This window comes from Humulus lupulus, chromosome 3 (genome assembly GCF_963169125.1).
Source record: "Humulus lupulus chromosome 3, drHumLupu1.1, whole genome shotgun sequence".
Classification (NCBI taxonomy): Eukaryota; Viridiplantae; Streptophyta; class Magnoliopsida; order Rosales; family Cannabaceae; genus Humulus; species Humulus lupulus.
This window is the reverse complement of record NC_084795.1, coordinates 25,736,609-25,754,489: the sequence shown is the minus strand read 5'-3', so window position 1 is coordinate 25,754,489 and position 17,881 is coordinate 25,736,609. Positions and strand designations below refer to the sequence as shown.

At 33.9% G+C, this 17,881-nt stretch overlaps 2 protein-coding genes and 1 non-coding gene across 4 annotated transcripts; 2 read left to right on the top strand and 1 right to left on the bottom strand.

The window, feature by feature from the left end:
- The first annotated feature begins 1,961 nt into the window (after positions 1–1,961).
- Positions 1,962–5,588, top strand: LOC133822365 (F-box/kelch-repeat protein At1g67480). 2 transcript variants are annotated; one of them, XM_062254668.1, is made up of 4 exons: positions 1,962–2,183; positions 3,010–3,079; positions 3,176–4,128; positions 4,783–5,588. In XM_062254668.1, exons 3-4 carry the CDS (start codon positions 3,593–3,595, stop codon positions 5,411–5,413), a joined length of 1,167 nt encoding a protein of 388 aa, XP_062110652.1. In that variant the 5' UTR covers positions 1,962–2,183; positions 3,010–3,079; positions 3,176–3,592; the 3' UTR covers positions 5,414–5,588. The 2 variants fall into 2 exon arrangements, with proteins under 2 accessions (XP_062110652.1, XP_062110653.1); XM_062254669.1 differs by lacking the exon at positions 1,962–2,183 and adding an exon at positions 2,307–2,357.
- A 466-nt stretch (positions 5,589–6,054) lies between these two features.
- LOC133822363 (nuclear pore complex protein NUP54) lies at positions 6,055–11,653 on the top strand. The gene is made up of 9 exons (XM_062254667.1): positions 6,055–6,624; positions 6,716–6,769; positions 6,884–6,943; positions 7,063–7,173; positions 9,518–9,583; positions 9,666–9,752; positions 9,859–9,960; positions 10,062–10,211; positions 10,980–11,653. Exons 1-9 carry the CDS (start codon positions 6,139–6,141, stop codon positions 11,088–11,090), a joined length of 1,227 nt encoding a protein of 408 aa, XP_062110651.1. The 5' UTR covers positions 6,055–6,138; the 3' UTR covers positions 11,091–11,653.
- A 4,795-nt stretch (positions 11,654–16,448) lies between these two features.
- Positions 16,449–16,554, bottom strand: LOC133828336 (small nucleolar RNA R71). Its single transcript, XR_009890962.1, has one exon. It is a non-coding gene; the product is annotated as a small nucleolar RNA R71 (small nucleolar RNA).
- Positions 16,555–17,881: the final 1,327 nt, after the last annotated feature.

Here is a 17,881-nt window from a genome sequence, read left to right as displayed (position 1 = left end):
CACCACCACCACTTCCACCATAAATTAATAGACAACGACCACCTTATCCCACTTCTTCAATTGTGCACCTAAAATTTCAACATTAATTTATCATTTAATTCTTTTTCTCTCTTTTTGACTTGGAATTTATTAATTAACTAATCATGCCCACATGCAAATTAAGATATTTTAGTCATTTTTAAACCACAATATATTTTTTTTTTGAAAAAAAATATTTTAAGTATATGTTATACAACATTTGTGTAGCACCCAAAAATCCCACGTCCGATACTAAAGGAGTTTTCACTAACCAAAACACACAGCAATAATAGATTCGTTCCATATTTCTCCATTATTGCAACTTTTGTCCTATAATAATATTATTCTTAAATTGACTGTGGAATTAATATCAAGCATGCAATTTTTTTTGTGGCACTTGTGATTCTAGAGAACATAGAATCATTAACAAGTACTTTTAGATATTCTTGGATTTGTGTTTAGGATTTTCGATTCTGGCCTTTCCATTTTCAGCTCAGATTCTAGTTTAGGAACACGACCAGTAGTGGCTCAGTTACCAGACATTTTAGATTCTCATTTTTGGCTCAAAAAGTTCCTGTAAACTTGAGAAGTTTCGTAATGCATTTTATGTGATTGAAATTTGCTGAGTTATTTTTGATATTTTATTATATAAATTATATATATTTTTATGACCAGCAACAGAGAAAAATAATTATGGAGATCGATTGATGGTGTAATGGATATATGAATGGAGTAAGTTGCGTTGTTATACGGGGGAGGTGAAACCTTGACTGTTTTATTATAATAATTTATTTGAAAAAAAAACAAAAATGAAAAAGAAAAAAGACTAACTTAACTATAAGAAATTGTTGAGAAATGAAATAGTGATTTTTTGGTTGCTTAAAAGTCAAAATTTTTATTGATTTTAGTATTATTGAGATGATTGCTATTTGAAGTTTTCGTGAATAGGTAAATTAGTCTTTAAATGATTTGCTTTAGCAATTAAGTTTTTAACTTTAACTTAATTAGTAATTGATTTTAGTTTGTAAAATTTTGGCAGTTATAACATATTTTTGGAGAGAATATTTATTTACATTGTAAATATGAGACAAATTCAAGAGGCAAAATAATAGAACAAAATTGTTACGAATTTCAGAATATAAAGTTAATTGCTGCAATGTATAAATTCAGGAAAAGAAAATAAATTCAAAGATAATTTTACTAATCTGGATAATGGATAATGTAATACCAGTAGTAGGTGGTGTGTGTTTGACTGACCCATGCTCACCACCACGTGTTAAGAACAAAAATAAAAATAAAAACAAAATTATAGGCCACCAAACAAAACGGGAAAAAAGAAATTAAAATATCGTAACCAAAAAAAGACCGAGTTTGATTCATGAATAAAGTCTAATGGTGTGATTGGTATTAGATTTAGATTTGATTTTATGTTTTTAAAAACTCAAAATGAGTGAACCCACTAAAATATATGATTGATATGGTATTTTTGAAAACTGTATCCTAATCAGAATTTTAATATTGTGTTATAATTTAGAAAACGAGAAAAACTTGTTTTCTCAGTTTTGTAAAATTATTTTCCAAAATCTCACATATTTTAGTTTCTGTTATATTTTCAAATTTAATACCAATCATAAATTTAATTTTGTAAAACTCAAAAACAGTTTACTGATATTGAACCAATCACATTTTTTAAAACATGTTTTTAGTCACTAAATTCAGATTTTCATTTCAGAATCCACTTTTTAAAAATACACTTTTTCAATCACTAACCAATCACACCCTAAGCTCTCCGAGTCATCGATCAAATCGAAATCATGATCTACAATCTGACGGTCCAGATTAACTGCACGGATAATCGTATTATCCGAGTACTTTTACCTAAAATATTCTCTTTAATTTTATAAATAATTAAATATATATATTTTTCCTCCTTCCTTTATTTCGGGAACACAACCAAATTAGACTCTTTATAGCAATCTCTTTCCTTACCGGTTGAGCGGAAATGTCATTCTGACGTGGTCCGGTTCTGTAAGCTTTATCTCCTCACTTCTCTACTTATAAATTCTCCTCATTATTCTCTCTCACTTCAAAATCATCCGCCTTCGCGCAATATAGAGATTCCAACTAGCTTTATTTTTTTATACCAAAATCTTCCATTATTTCAGGTATACATCTTTTTTATTTTCAACATTTTCATTTATGCCATTATTATTTTGTGTGCGGATTTTTTGGCATTAGATCTGTAACAGTTCTTCTTCTTACATGGATTTTTGTGCTTATTTTGATAGTTTTGGATTTTGTTCGTGGTGTACTAATTGAGCTAACAGCTAAAAATGAATGTAGGTTTCTTTGTTTTGTATTTATCAAATTTTAATTTAAAAATCGCAAGCTTGTAACTGTAATTTTTGGACAGTTGTAAATTGTGTTGTGTTGCTGGATAGTTCATATCTGAAAATTGGATCTTTAATTTTCTTTCATCAAATTTGAACTCACTAGCTGATGTAGTACATATCTGAAAAATTGTATTTTGACTTTACTAGCTGGGATTCCTCTACACAAATTAAGGGTAAAATTCATTGTCCTTGAATGAAATTTAGATTTGTATTGTCATAGCATAGTATAATTGCACGATTATGACGACTATTCATATATGATCTACTTTTTTTTATCTTTACTTTTGCATTTTTCAACTTCTTGGGATGGATCTTAGATCTGAGGGAGTAGTTTTACCTTAGCTGCAAAGATTAGAGAATAGCCTTTTATTTGCTTATATTGGTATAGTGATATCTGAATTTTTTGAACTTAGAGAAGTACACAGTTATAAATTTAGTCAAATGTTATAATTTTAGGCGTTCTAGTGGTTTTGTGGATGAGTCTTGCTAATCCTAGCAGAATCATTATTATATTATGGTATTTATGTTCTAAAATCAATTTTTGGTTATCTATGAGTTGACCCTTTGTTTGTTTTTTCCCTGGTATATGATAATATAGGTGAAAACCATTATCAAGAAAATGGAAGTTAGTGGAGGCTAAAACCTGCTTGGTTTTATGGCAGTGATCGGTAAGTTTTTCTTTTTTTAAACCTCTCAATCTCCATGGCTACTGATGAATTTATACTGCTTTTTCTTATTTATTATGCACTATGTTTATTGTATAGGCATTTGGCAAATGTGTGGAGGGCAAGCTACAGCAGTCTTACAAATTAATTTGAATAAAGGAACAGGAATCAACTTTTCTAAGAGCAGAACCTCTGGTATGGAATTTGAATCAGACCGGAGGAAACACAAGAAATCGTTGGCATTTACCGCTGAAGTTATTCGTTCTGCAACATTTTTTATGGCTTGGTCTTGTAGAATCCCTTTAGGTGATGCATATCATGAATTTCTTTAGTTGAAGGTCTAATTATAAAATCATTAAGTCATCCTTTGAGAGCTAAAGTTTAGTCAAGGGTGAGGAATCATCTAGTTATCAACAAACTTTGAGAGCTAAACTTTGAGAGCTAAAGTTTAGTCAAGGGTGAGGAATCATCTAGTTATCAACAAACCTCTTGATCTAAGTAGCTGCTCTTACAAAAATGCCTGGCTTTCTGAGTGAAAGCAAGAGATTTAAACAACCAACTATGAGTTTATTTGATTCACTCAAACAGGATACTTTGATTCACTCAAAAAGTTATCCTAGTTTGTCTTCTCAACTGCTAGATGAAGTTGACAGTCACAGCCCCATTCTACCTGGGCTGCCTGATGATGTGGCAAAACATTGCCTTGCTCTCGTACCTCGTGCCAACTTCCCAACGATGGGTGGTGTGTGTAAGAAATGGAGGTCATTTATTCAAAGCAAAGAGTTTATCACTGTGAGGCAATTAGCTGGAGTACTTGAGGAGTGGCTCTATATCTTAACTGTGGATGCTGAAGGAAAGGAGAGCCACTGGGAGGTGTTGGATTGCGTGGGGAACAAAAACCGTATTCTTCCTGCCATGCCTGGTTTAGCTAAATCTGGGTTTGGGGTAGTTGTTCTAAATGGAAAACTTCTTGTCGTGGCGGGCTATTCAGTGATCAATGGAGTGGTCTTTGCATCACCAGATGTTTATCAATATGATTCTTGTCTCAACAGGTTTGTTTTTCCTTTCCTTGGAGTTCTTCTCTTCTTTGGAGTGTGATTTTCTTCTTAGTTATTATAATTTCAAAGGTTTATAGTGGTTAACATCTGCAAAAGTAGGTTATTAAGATTTCACAAGAAGTTTTATCTTTGCATCTATTAAATTATTCTCTATAAGGAATAGCCATAATTGTGCTACTCTATCTAAATAAGCTCTCGCTTAATGATCTCATTTAATAAAAAAACAGTTTTTTTTTGTCATTACCACCATGCTCACTGCATAAATGGTAGTGAATTAGCTTATTTGATTATTAATAGTTTGATAGTATCATTTGTCTCCAACATGATGAACTCCTTTGAACTAAATAATTGATTTTAAAGGAAGGTAACCAATTGTTTTGTATCATACAGTGTGCAGACCTACAGTATACCTTGTTATGGTTTGTACATGTACTAGCATCCGCATTTTGCTTCTCACTTTTTAAAATATGCATCCATAAGCTCATTGAATACCTGGTATACAATGGCCTCTTTTTAATATTACTGTTGGCATGTTGAATGCATTGCTGCAATTTTATCAGTTTACTTAACATGAGACTCGTTTTGGCCCTGAAAGAGTAAGAAGTGTTTTTTTTTTGCTAATTCTGGGATACATGGTTTTATTTGCAGCTGGAGCAAATTAGCAGACATGAATGTTGCTCGATATGACTTTGCTTCTGCTGAAGTTAATGGAAAAGTTTATGCAGTTGGAGGCTACGGAATTGATGGCAACAGTCTATCTAGTGCTGAGGTGTACGACCCTGAAACCAATTCATGGAGCATCATAGAGTCTCTTCGTCGTCCGAGGTGGGGTTGCTTTGCTTGTGGATTTGAGGGGAAGCTCTATGTCATGGGGGGAAGGTCAAGCTTCACCATTGGAAATTCAAAGTTTGTGGATGTCTACAATCCCGAGAAGCAAAGTTGGTGTGAGATGAAGAAGAATGGCTGTGTCATGGTCACTGCTCATGCTGTGGTGGGGAAGAATCTCTTCTGTATGGAGTGGAAGAACCAGCGGAAACTTGCTATTTTCAATTCGGTTGACAATTCATGGAAGATGGTACCTGTTCCATTGACAGGGAGTGCTAGTATTGGTTTTCGATTTGGAATATTGGATGGGAAACTTCTACTGTTCTCACTGGAGAAAGAACCCAATTATCAAACTCTGCTGTATGATCCTAATGGCGCCCCCGGATCGGAATGGCAGACTTCTGAGATCAAGCCTTCTGGTTCATGCTTGTACTGTGTTACCATCAAGGCCTGAAAGTTTAATTACCCTTTCTTTATGAGCCTAGTCTTCTATTTGCTGAACTTCTTTTATTGACTGGATTAATATTTTAAGCTGTTAACTCTTTGTTGTACTGTGATATTAAAGACATATCATGGATGATCCGATCTATGAACTTGAAACATTATTTTATGGATGGCAATTTGCAATACTGTATTGAATCATATAATTTCATTTGCGAAATTGGTTAAGATAGATGATTTTAAAGGCCCCAGATAATGTTTGCTTCCGTACAAACTAAAAGCTTCAAATAAATGGTAATACATTATTGACAAATTGATGAGTAAAAAGGGATTATGTGATGTTATTCCTATTATTTTCGGCTGAATAGTAATATTTGGATACCATAAATAGCTCAGTGTTCATTAAATAGTTGTTTCTTTTCCTTATACCCGAGAATTCCACGTTGTATTTTCCCCTAAATGAAAAATCTCATGTTTTCTTTAAAATTGTCAGAAATTATTTGGGACTAAATTTTCAAAAGAATTAAAGGACGCAAAAAAATAAAAGAAAATTAGGTCCTTTCACAAAAAAATAAAAGTGATATATTTGCAATTGGGAGTTTTGATTCAAGCCAGATAGCTAGGCCCGTTCTAGGTGGCCCAAAAAGCCCAGAAACCGCAAAGGAGAATCGGCCGAGGGTTTCGCTTTTCAATTCTTTGCGAAGTTCAAACGAACATTTTTCATTTCCAACTTCGAAAATGTTCGGATCTCAGTCTTCAGCACCGGCCTTTGGCACTCCATCTTCAACTCCGGCCTTCGGCGCTTCGTCTTCAACCCCGGCCTTCGGTACTCCCTCCTCTAACCCAGCCTTCGGCACTCCGTCTTCAAACCCGGCCTTTGGCACTCCATCTTCGACTCCGGCATTTGGAACACCATCATCCGGTTCTCTTTTCGGCAATGCATCTTCGGCCTCAGCCTTTGGGGCTCCGTCAACACCGTCTTTCAACACCGGCTTCGGTTCTTTGCTCTCGACTCCTTTTTCTTCACAAACTCAGCCACAGCAGAACTCATTGTTTCAACAGCAGAGTCCGTTGTTTCAGCAGCAGACGCAGTCAGCGGGTGGTTTTGGTTTTCAGACTCCGTTCTCGACGCCTCAGTCCTCTCTTTTTCCTAATTCGCAATTGACTACTCAAATGGCTCCTGTTGCTCCTATTTCGTTCTCTCTCGCCGATCGCGACATTCAAGTACTGTATCTATCTTTGTTCAAAACCCTAAACCTACTAAAATTTGCCTTGATTTTGATGTGTGATTTCTTATTGCTTTTGTGAAAATTAGACAATTGTTGAAGCTTACAAGGAGGATCCTGCAAACCCTAAATATTCTTTTAAGGTCTGTTTTATTTTTTCTGTTATGTATATCGTTATATATTCAAGAGTATCAATTTCCAATTATGTTTTTACATTCTCTGCTGTGAGGCTTTAATTTTTGTGTTTATATTTGCAGCATTTGCTGTTCAGTGTCACCGATGCCCAGTATAGAGTGAAGCCTGCTGGTGTATCGGATGTGAGTTTTTTTTTTTCGTTTCTCTTTGCGTAATGTGCGTTATTTATGCTTTATGGTATATACTGCTATTATTTATCTTCCTTTTCCGACTAAATCCGGAGAATAGTTTGCAATGCCAGATTATGTGGGCAGAGGCTATGAGAAAGCTTGAGGGTATGGAAAGTACAGACCGAGAACGGTTATGGCCTCAGCTTGTTCATGGTTTCAAGGATCTTTCACAACGCCTAAAGGTACTTTTGTTAGTCTTATACATGTAGAGGTTTTATTTTACCTTGGTTTGCTTTGTTTTATAGTTGATTTGAAAAACTAATCAAGGATAAAATGTGTGGTGTGGTTAGAATATTTATATGTATTGTTTATCATCCCAATATGACTTGGATTTTCCTCAAATTTTATGTTCAATAGTGAACTTTGATCATACATGTTTTGGTTTGTGTGTTTGGATTTGAAATAAGTTTGATTGATGTACTTTTATATGTTATACGATGCTTGCAGCATCTCCTTGGAAGCTCGCTTAGATTAGTTAAATTTCAAATAAAATAGCTAGAAAAACTGGTAATTTTATCTATTTTAGCTAGTAATTTTAACTGTCTTTAGTCAAATATCTAGTGAAGTTGCATTTTTTTACCTCCATGCTCTGTCATTAGATATTTTTAGAAAACTTTGAATCACTCTACTAGCTCAATTGAGAGAAGAACAAGCTTTCAGGTAATTTCTTTCTCCTTTTATTATAAAATTGAATTTGATATGGAAACGAACAATTTAAAATAGAAAACAGTAGAACCTATAGCTATTGTTCTATGTGCTTTCTATTAAAATATTAATGTTTAGCTGAAATAGAGTATGTGACTTGCTCTGAAGTGTTTAGTTAAAATACTTTTCTAATTATTTTAGTCAAATTTTGAGATGTTTTAAGTTAATCCAATCATGATAGTTATTTTAACTAAATTAAAATGTGAAAAGGCGTTTTTTAAAATCCAATTATGATATCTATTTTAAGGCAGTTCAGGGAGGTGTATGCCTCCCTCTGTCAATAGAAAATAGGGCTTAAATGTGGGCTATTTTGTTTTAAGACGTTTTAAGTTTTTTAAAAATCAATTAAAAAGAGTCAAATATTTTTCAATTAAATATTAATATTTGAGTTGAAGCTTGCCTTGCATTACGCCATTAGGCTTATTCCTTGCCTCATGAAGACAAAATGCTTCAATTCTTTAGATTTTTTGTTTGTACTTTTTATAAACATGGAACTAAATATTAATGTTTTAATTAATATGATAAATGAAAAACCTGTTTTTAATCAAAATTATTTGTTTTTTTTATGTCAATTTGGATATTAAAATTATAAGAGAGACAATTGACTAGGATTGCTGTTTGACAAATTACTTATGTACAAGGTGATTCAAGCAATGTTCAATAAATGTTTTTAAGGTGTTTTGTTTTGGTGGGGCGAGGCAAGGCATAATGAGGTGCAAGTCTCAAAAAGATTTAAATAATTATCTTTGAAATTGAATAATTAAAAGAGTTAAAATGACTCGTACATTGTCTAAAATTCTAAATTTAAGATAAAAATTTAGTTTCTAGAACTAGAATGCTAGATTCTACTTTCTTTGAACCAACTTAAGTAATAGATGGCAGAGAAGAAGCTTTGGCTGGGGATAGAACTAAAGGGATTAGAGTTCAAGACAGATTTTTTTGCGGTTTTTTTTTTTTTTTTTTGAATAACTTGAAGCCTCTTTAAACAAAGGCTTGCCTCTGGGCTTTTAAGCCCTATTTTTATTGATCGAGGGAGGTGTACCTGTGAGGTGCCGCCTGGGGGCGTATTCTCACATCAGGGAGGCACAACTCCTTGTACCACCTTAGGCATAAAGGTACACCTCAAAACTGACATTTTAAATCTTGGATTCAAGTTCTAAAATATAGCTATTGATGTAGGGAGTGGTTGGAGTTTGGAAAATAGCTATTTTGACTATATATAGCTGACATGGTTGAAGATGCTCTTAAGACCTTGTTGTCTCTCAACAATTGTATTTATCTTCAGTAACTTACCAAGTTTATTACAGGTTATACCTTATTAATATACGAGTTTAACCAATAGTTTTTTACTGTATTGTTTGCTAGTTCATTGATGTAAGAATTGCAATTTCTGGGGCCTGTAATGCACCTTTTGGACTGTAGCTAAATACTTCTGTGGTAAATATTAATAGTAATGGCTATGGTTTGGTGGATATATACTAAGTTTCATGAAAATGTTCAGTCATAGACATTTGTAGCGTAGGAAACCCCAGCCAAGAAGAGGGTGCTGGCACTGCCATTTCCAGCCAAGAAGAATGTGGTTTTGCTTGAAAATATATATTTATTAACGGAAAAAAAAGGGAGAATGTAGCATACTCTTGTAGGTTGCTGACTTATTCAGCTTGGCATATTTTTTCATTAATTCCTCCACCTTTGATCTGTAATTTGAGGTTTTTGGGTAGCCATGTTGCAGTGTTACTTGCTGAGGTTTTTCTTTTGCCTATTATTGGTAATGTTCTTTTTGGTTGGTGTGCTGGATAGTGATGCTCCAATTGTGTGCAGCTCCAAGATGAAGTCATTGTTTCAGATGCTGAGAGATTGCGAATGACCCAAAGCAATGTGAAGATGGTATCATTCTAGATTCTAATATCCATGTATCTATTGTATAAGAATATTAAAGTGTCTCATTTTTGTTTATGCTTTAATGCAGCTTCAAAGACATTTTCAAGCAGACACCCTTCCGAGAATCCAAAGAATGAGACAAAAAGAGCAAGGTCTTCAAAGGCGCCTTTTGAAGGTTGGACAATTTATATGCTGTGTTTGGGATCATTTTTATTTACTAATGCATCTCAAGTGCTTGCTTGTGTGTTTTGGATTTATCTTACTTCTTTTGGTTGCAAAAGGTAATGAAAATAATGGAGGCATTGGAGGGAAAGGGTTGTCGTCTGCCTTTAACAAAAGGGGAAGCTGAACTTGCTGAGAAATTAGCTGCAATTGCAAGACAGGTGGCATTTTGTTGTCCTTTTTTTAATATATTATTTTTGGTGACCTTGTAGGGTTGCCCTTTTTATTGGTCAGTTATAATGATTAGTGTATACATTTTCAGTTAAAAGGAGCTGGAGCAGAGCTTTCTAGAAGGGTACAGAACCTGCTTGCCATGTCGCGTGTCCAAGAATATTCTATTATTGGTGGTGGTTCTGTCTATCTTCCGGGATCAACCAAAATACATGACCGGAGTCTTGCTGATATGCAAGAGGTGAGTGAGACAAATATGATTTCATTTTAGATTGGGACAAATTTATAAATTCTTGAGTATTAAAGTCTGAATCTCAACATGCCCCCGAACTGAAATAGCAGTATTTTGTTTGATACTAGTGTGGTAGGCATTTTAGGGTGATATTGTAGATATATATCTTTTTCTATCAATTTTTTTTTCACACATGCAATTATCGTTGTATTCCCCTGCTTTAAGGAATATCTTTATACATCCTTGGCCTTTTTGTTTTTCGTACCTTTTCGTTTCCCTTTCAATGATCTCTAACTCCCATTGGCTTGCATTATCTTGGCAGCTGTTATATATTTTCTTATATCTTTTTTGGCTTTAATAAATTAATAGCGTTAAGGAGACAAATGGGTAAGAGATCGTTAGTGTGTGTGCTGTGTGATTTTGAATAAATGTGATATGAGCATCAAGTTGTCTTTTAGGTTGCCACTTGTTTATCTGTATGATCATTTTCATTTTATTCTTTTGTTTGGTTAAAACAATTTAAGAAGACAATACCCAGGCTTGGGGCATATTGAGATTCGTGCTATATATAGCAGGTGGGGATTATACGAAATTTGTAATTTGTTTTATTCTATATATATATTTTTTGTGTGGCTATATTTTTATTCATTAAGTGTGAAGTTTGGGGCATGTTGGTGTAGTGTTGAATCATATTATACGATATGCAAGTCAAATGCATTGTTCTTCTGGTCTATGATTGATGATGTTGGATAATTAAGTATTATGTATGTGGAACAGGTATTACAACAGCAGACTGAAGCGATTGCAAGACTGGGCAATGTTTTGAAGAGAGATATGAGGGACATGGAGATTATAATGGCTGAGGACACAGATATGATAGATGATTAAAGTCTAATCGAAATCTCATTATCATCTTATTACTGGCGCTATATGGATGCTTTCAGTCACTTGACTCGGCCTATTAATTCAGCCCCAGCCAACCTTGTGTTTAGTTTTATTTACATCCCTCTCTTCTCATCATTTAATGTTCCATTTTTTATGTTTGGGTGGTCTTGTTTTGAGAGATTTATCATTTTTGGCCTGAGAGGTTGACAACAGCAGAATATGCAATGTTGGTTCCTTTCGAGACCGGAGGGATTACAATACTAACACTAACATGCAGGGGCTAACCATATATATTGTCATGTATAATTTTGATATTTTTGTATGTTGACTAACTCACTAGAGTATGACGTTACCTCCTGGCACTATTAAGCTTATTATTGGGAGTGGTTGTAGCTTTTGCAATTCGAATTTGGGCCATTAAAATGAACTTTCCCAATAGGCCCAAGTTGCAAATTGAAGTTTGTGTGGAAGCTGCAAGTTGTAATTTGCTTTAAGAGCAAGTTGACGTTTAAATGGAATGGACCCATAGACTTCTTTCTACGCCCATACTAAAAATGGGCAAATAATTTCGTCTATTTTTAAATAAGGGTACTTTACTAAAATATGGAAAAAAAACAAGTTACTTTCTATACTTATGGACATAAAATTTAGGCTATTTAGGTTTTTACCTCTAAACTATGATCAATATATATATTATTGTGTTCTCTGATTTTTTTTATCTTATGTAGCTATCACATTATCAATACTGTGTATAATTTAAAATTAAAAATATATATTTTTTATAAAATATTAAAAAATATATATTTTTTCTTTTAAATTCATAAAAAAATAATTTTTCTTAATAAATTCTTAAAAAATTAATTAAATAAAATTTTTAAATATTAAAAAAAAAACTGAAAATGATCTTTTTTTTTACAAAATTTAAACTAATATTATTTAAACTTTATTAATTCTGTCATTATAAAAAATGAATAATATAATTTTTGCCAAACAAAAAAATTAAATGAGGTTCCGTTTATATTTTCAATGTATGAAAATTTTCTTTAACTAATCTTCCTTTTAAGAATTTAAGAGAAAAAAGTTTTTTTTTTGAATTATTTTGAATTTTAATATTTTATAAGAAATATATATTTTTTAATTTTAAATTATACACATGAGGTTGACGTGGCAATGCAAGTCAACAATATGTTAGGCATATAGGATAGAACTTAATAGAAGTCTCACTTTACAATACTATGAATAGTTTGGGGGTAACTTTTAACGATTCGAAAAAATTAGGGGCACAATAATGTATTGGTCATAGTTCGAGAGGCAAAAATCGTAAATAACCTAAAACTTATGCCACAAAATATTGTAACTAGCAAAAAAAAAGTTTAAAATATGGGAATCCTATGTTTCTTTCACCCACTCTCTCTTACTTTTCCTCTCTTCCTCGTGTATCTTTCACCCACTCTCTTCAATTTTTCTCACAACAATAGCAGCCAACCATTCTCTCTTAACAATGAGAGTTTTCTCACACTGACAACCAAAAATGGATGTCGTACCTCCGGTCACTGACGACGCCATCTCCGCTTCTTCTTCTTCTTCACGTTTTTCTTATTTTTCTTCTTCGTCTTCTTTGTTACTTCAGATCTAATTTTTTTTTTTCAGATTTGGTTTTTTTTTCTAGATCTGTCTAAGTAATCAGATACTGTCACTATCTTGTTTTGTTTCAGATCTGAGTTTTTTGTGGACCTAGTTGTAACCAATTACCTTATTCAATCTCATTTTTCCTCTAGTTTTAATGTTTTTTTTTTTTTTCTAATTGTTCTTCTTCTTTTTCACATCTAATTTTGCATTTTAAATCTCAATTTCTTTTCTTCCAGCCCTAACTGTAACTGATTAACATCACGATTTGTTCAGGATTTTTTTAGGCCTATTTAAGTAACCAGGTACCATGACAACTAATTCTTTTTATTCATATCTATTTGATTAGTGCTCAAAAATGAAAATTCATTGGTTTTAAAGTGTAAAATAAATTAAGTTTTGATTAATATTTTTATAAATTTATTGTAATATATTTTATAATTGAAAATATTAATTTTAAATTTAATTTGTGTTTAATTTTTAGGAAATAAATTGCATTTGGACATTAATAAAAAGAGAGAACAAAGAATGGTTAAAACCGAAAAAGAAAATGAAGAAAGTGGCATTTTTGAGGAATTTGGCCCAGTCCCGAAGGCCCAAACCAAAGGCTCAGCCCTTCCTTCCTCTTCCCAGCTGTCAGGTGTCGTGCTCTCCTCGCGCCACGCGTCCCAGCCAACTACTCCAGCGCGCGCCACGTGTCCAGACCTCAGCCAGCCCTTCATGCCAATCAGCTCCCTTCAGCAACGCAACCTGAAGCCCAAACGTGATCACCAGTCACGTTCCAGCCTTCCCCAACAGCCCACGAAGGCCCAACACTTCCAAACTTCCAGCGGCCCACGTAGCCAGCCTAAAAGCAGCCTTCCTCGCCCAAGCTTCTTCAGCGTAGCCTTCAAGCCCAACAACTCCAGCAGGCCCAACTCTCCCAGCCACAACGCAGGCCCGCAGCCCAGCTTTCTCCTCTCCCAGCCAGCGCCTACGTGGCGCCTTCCCATTGGCTGGGAATGGGTCAAAACCCTCTTGTGTCACCAGCCATGTTTTGTGGGTATTGGGTTTTGCACATTACTACTTTGAGCTTTAAAACTCATATTTTTGTGGTATTTTAGAAAAGGGAAAAATGACCATACATCAAAATAGCTAGGTTAATATTAATAATAAGATTTGATTTTTCAAAATCATATTTTATTATTAATATTTCAGATTTATTTTGTAAACCCCATTTTGTTGTTTAATTTCTTTTTAGCCATTTTCTCCATCTATAAATAGGGACTCTTTCTTCATAATATGTATGTAATTTTTAGAGTAAAGAAACTATAGTAAAATTTCTACTCACTTTCTTCTCATATTTTCTTCTTAGAATTTTGTGAGAATCATGAGCATAATGACCTAATCTTCCTAGGAAGGCTAGGGATGATTCCATATGCTAGTGATGTTATTTTGCTATTTTGATTTACTATGATCTTAATGTAAAATATTTGAGTTATTTATGTTCTCTCATCTCCATCTCTATTTTGTTATCTTTATTTACTTATGCTAATAGTATATAGGATTAGTCATGCTCTTTCTATGTGCTTCTAATTAGTAAAAGTAATATTGATACATAATTTTATGTCTAATCTTCTATTGCATTATTGTTCTTGGGTATTTTGTCATTTTTAGATTTTTCATAAGACTAACATTGTGTTTTTAAAGTAAAGAACTTTATAACTCAAATGGACTTTTGTTAGAAAAGAATATGAACTTTAATGTTAGATTTTCCAAGTAAATGTTGGGATGTGACTATTTACTTGTGTATTTTTGCAAATCAAGTAACCAAGTAACTAAGCAAGCATATGGATGATTCTTGAAACATTTCCATTTCTCAAACTCTTGATTAAATCTTACCTTTATTTCACCTATCTCATTTTATCATTTCATCAAAAACACAACATCAAAATCTTAAATCTCTTTTCATTTCCATCTTTTCATTTATTTATTGTTACTAATTTTTGTGTTATTTTCTACTAATCTTTTGAGTTTAGGTTACCTCCTTGTGGATCGACCGCCCGATTATACTACAACCACCGCTTAGTGGTTGTCACGATTTGGGCGTTAAACAAATTTTGGCGCCGTTGCCGGGGAGGTAGTTTTCAAAGGTTTAGTGAAATTGTTACAAAAAAATATTAGTAACTTTATTTGTATTTTTGTTGGTGTGAATATTGTGTTAGTATAGTCTTTATTTTTTTATTTTTTTTATTGTACTAATTTTTAGTTAATTTGGTTATTTTTATTTAAAAACAAAACAAAAAAAATCATAAAAAAAAGGTTAGTTATTTATATATATATATATATATATTTTTCTCATTCTTTCTTCTTTTTTGGTAAAAAAAAAAAATTAAACATATATAAATGTACATATAAAAAAAAACATAAATATTTATTTCTTAATTTTTTTTTCTTTTCTACTTTTCGGATAAAAAAAACATTATATAAATATATATAAACTTATATTTTTTTCTTTTTAACTATAGTTTCATTAATCTTTTTTTTTTTTAATTTCTTGTTGTTTTTTTTAATTAAATAAATATTTGTAAAAAAAAAAAAGATTAAGCTTGTTTTCTTATTTTTACTTTAATTTTCTTTTCTTTATTTTATCTTTGTGTCGTTTATTTTGTTGCTTAGTTAGACTTTTCTTTTTCTTTGCCTTAGTTTCCCTTAGAATTTAGGTTTCAAAAAAAAAAAAAAAACATAAAATTGTATAAAATTGTTCATAAAATTTCAATCATAAAACGCTTAGTATTGGGAACAATTGTATAATACTCCAAATGGTAGAAACCGATATTGTTCTGTCTAGAAAGATTGGTTGTTAAATAAGGTTTGTGATAGTGTTACCCTCCACACTTACCTGGGAACCTCGAGGAGTTCTGTCTAGGCAAGTGTGGATCTAAAGCGGTACCTTGGCAACCTTCCCAATCGGCCTGGGAACATTTCGAGCATCTACATTTGCACTATTATATTGTTGAACTTATTACTATAAGAAAACCAAGATTGTTCTGTCAAAATAAGCAATTTCACTCTACTTAAAGGCTGTTTGGTTGAAAAGGTTGACTGGTGATCCACCATACTTACTCAGTAACCTCGGGGAGTTCTAGTAAGGCGTTGGAAATCACCCAAAAACCTCCAAATCTACCTGGGAACAAGTTTAACAAAAAAATAAAATATAAATAAATAAATAAATATAATTCTGATTTCCAAGAGTGGATGAATCATCACGAAACTTCTAGTGACACTTCTTTCAATTCATCTACCACTCCTTCCGGAACTCCTCCCACCAATCCTACTTCTCCACAAACTTTTGCTGATAATAATTCATTCGCAATGGCTCGCAATGATGAAATCCAACCAAGGACTCTCAATGACTACCTCCATCCTACTCGCACTTCCACGCCTTCGTGCATTATCTTCCCTCCTAATATGCCCGCATTAGACGTTAAACCTGGCATGATTCAACTCTTGCCCACATTTCATGGAATGGAAAACGAAAGCCCATACATGCATATCAGAGAATTCGAGGAGGTAGTAGCCACGTTCTATAACCGAGTCAAAAATGCCGATGTTGTGCGACTGAAGTTCTTCCCCTTCTCCTTGAAGGACAAAGCCAAAAGCTGGTTATACTCCTTGAGACCTAGGTCTATTGGAACATGGGAGGAGATGACCAAATCTTTCTTTCTGAAACACTTCCCCAGCCATAAGACGAAAAGTCTAAAACGACAGATTTCCACATTTTCCCAAAAGGACAATGAAACGTTCTATCAAGTCTGGGAAAGATTCAAAGACCTGTTAAATCAATGCCCGCACATGGCTATGAGAACTGGCATTTGGTTAGTTACTTCTATGAAGGCCTCACGAGTCACGAGCGTCATTTTGTAGAAATGTTATGCAATGGTGAATTCCTCGAAAAAGAGCCAGATGATGCTCTTGAATATCTCGAAGAAACCGCGAAAAAGTCTCACACCTGGACTGGTCCAAGTGCTACTGACAGCACCAACCGACACAAACCATCTGGGATCTATCAACTTCGAGAAGAGGATAGTGTTAAGCCCCAACTCGAAGCTTTGAAAAAGCAGTTTGAGGTCTTAATGATGAAAAATGGCCAAAAATCGCACATGATCGCTCAAGCGGAACCGCAAGAACCTTGCCTTGTCTGTGGAGGGGCGGAGCATTTAGCTAAGGACTGCTTAGCTTTGAATGAAATGAGGGGGGTTTATGAGGAGCAATGCAATGCCTTAGGGGCATATAACAAGCCATTCTCCCATACATACAACCCTGGTTGGAGAAACCACCCAAATTTCAGTTGGAGAGATTCCAACTAAGCTCAATCTTCTGGAGGCCAATGGAGAAATGAGCAACAAGTTCAACCATCAAAGGCGTATTCTGCACCTCAATACAATGCTCATCCACAACGAAATTCTCTCGAGAATACTCTTCATGCATTCATCGAGGAACAATCCAATCTAAATTGCCAAATGATGGAGGAAATCAAGGAAATGAAATGTCAATTCTCAAAATTGACTGAATCCTTGGCCAATCCGGAAAAAGGCAAACTTCCCTCCCAACCGAAATTCAATGTGCAAGGCCAACACATGGCCCAATCTTCAAATTATAATGATCAAAATGTCAAGGAAGTAAATGCCATCACGACGAGAAGCGGTAAAACTTTGCCAGACCTACCCATAAAATCCAACTCTCCCAGTATTCCAAAAGTCATTTCCGAAAATCCACCACTCAATGCCACTCCAAAGGTACCATTTCCCCAGGCTTTGAAACCTGTTGGGAAACTTCCTGATAACCGAGCTGAAATCCTTGAGTACTTGACACAAGTGAAGATCAATCTTCCTTTGCTTCACATCATAAAACAAGTGCCCGCTTATGCCAAAATCATCAAGGATCTTTGCATTGCAAAAAGGAAGCACCATGTCAAGAAGACTGCTGCAACGCCCCAAACTCCAGGGACCGTTACGGTGTGCCTTGTAAACAGTGCTAAACTCGCTAACCGAGTCATTTGGCCAAAATCGTGAACTAAGTATGATTAGCGGTTTAGGGATTAAAAACTTTGGTTAGGATGTAACGTTTCACTAGAACGTTTAATATATACAGTGGGATCCCGAAAATATAATTTCAGAGTTTATTAC

Excerpts from the sequence above, each read along its gene's own strand:
- LOC133822365 (XM_062254668.1), top strand. The coding sequence starts at position 3,593 with ATGCCTGGCTTTCTGAGTGAAAGCAAGAGATTTAAACAACCAACTATG. Across the intron at positions 4,129-4,782 it reads TATGATTCTTGTCTCAACAG|CTGGAGCAAATTAGCAGACA; the intron begins GTTTGTTTTTCC and ends TTTTATTTGCAG.
- LOC133822363 (XM_062254667.1), top strand. The coding sequence starts at position 6,139 with ATGTTCGGATCTCAGTCTTCAGCACCGGCCTTTGGCACTCCATCTTCA. Across the intron at positions 6,770-6,883 it reads ACCCTAAATATTCTTTTAAG|CATTTGCTGTTCAGTGTCAC; the intron begins GTCTGTTTTATT and ends TTATATTTGCAG. Across the intron at positions 10,212-10,979 it reads GTCTTGCTGATATGCAAGAG|GTATTACAACAGCAGACTGA; the intron begins GTGAGTGAGACA and ends TATGTGGAACAG.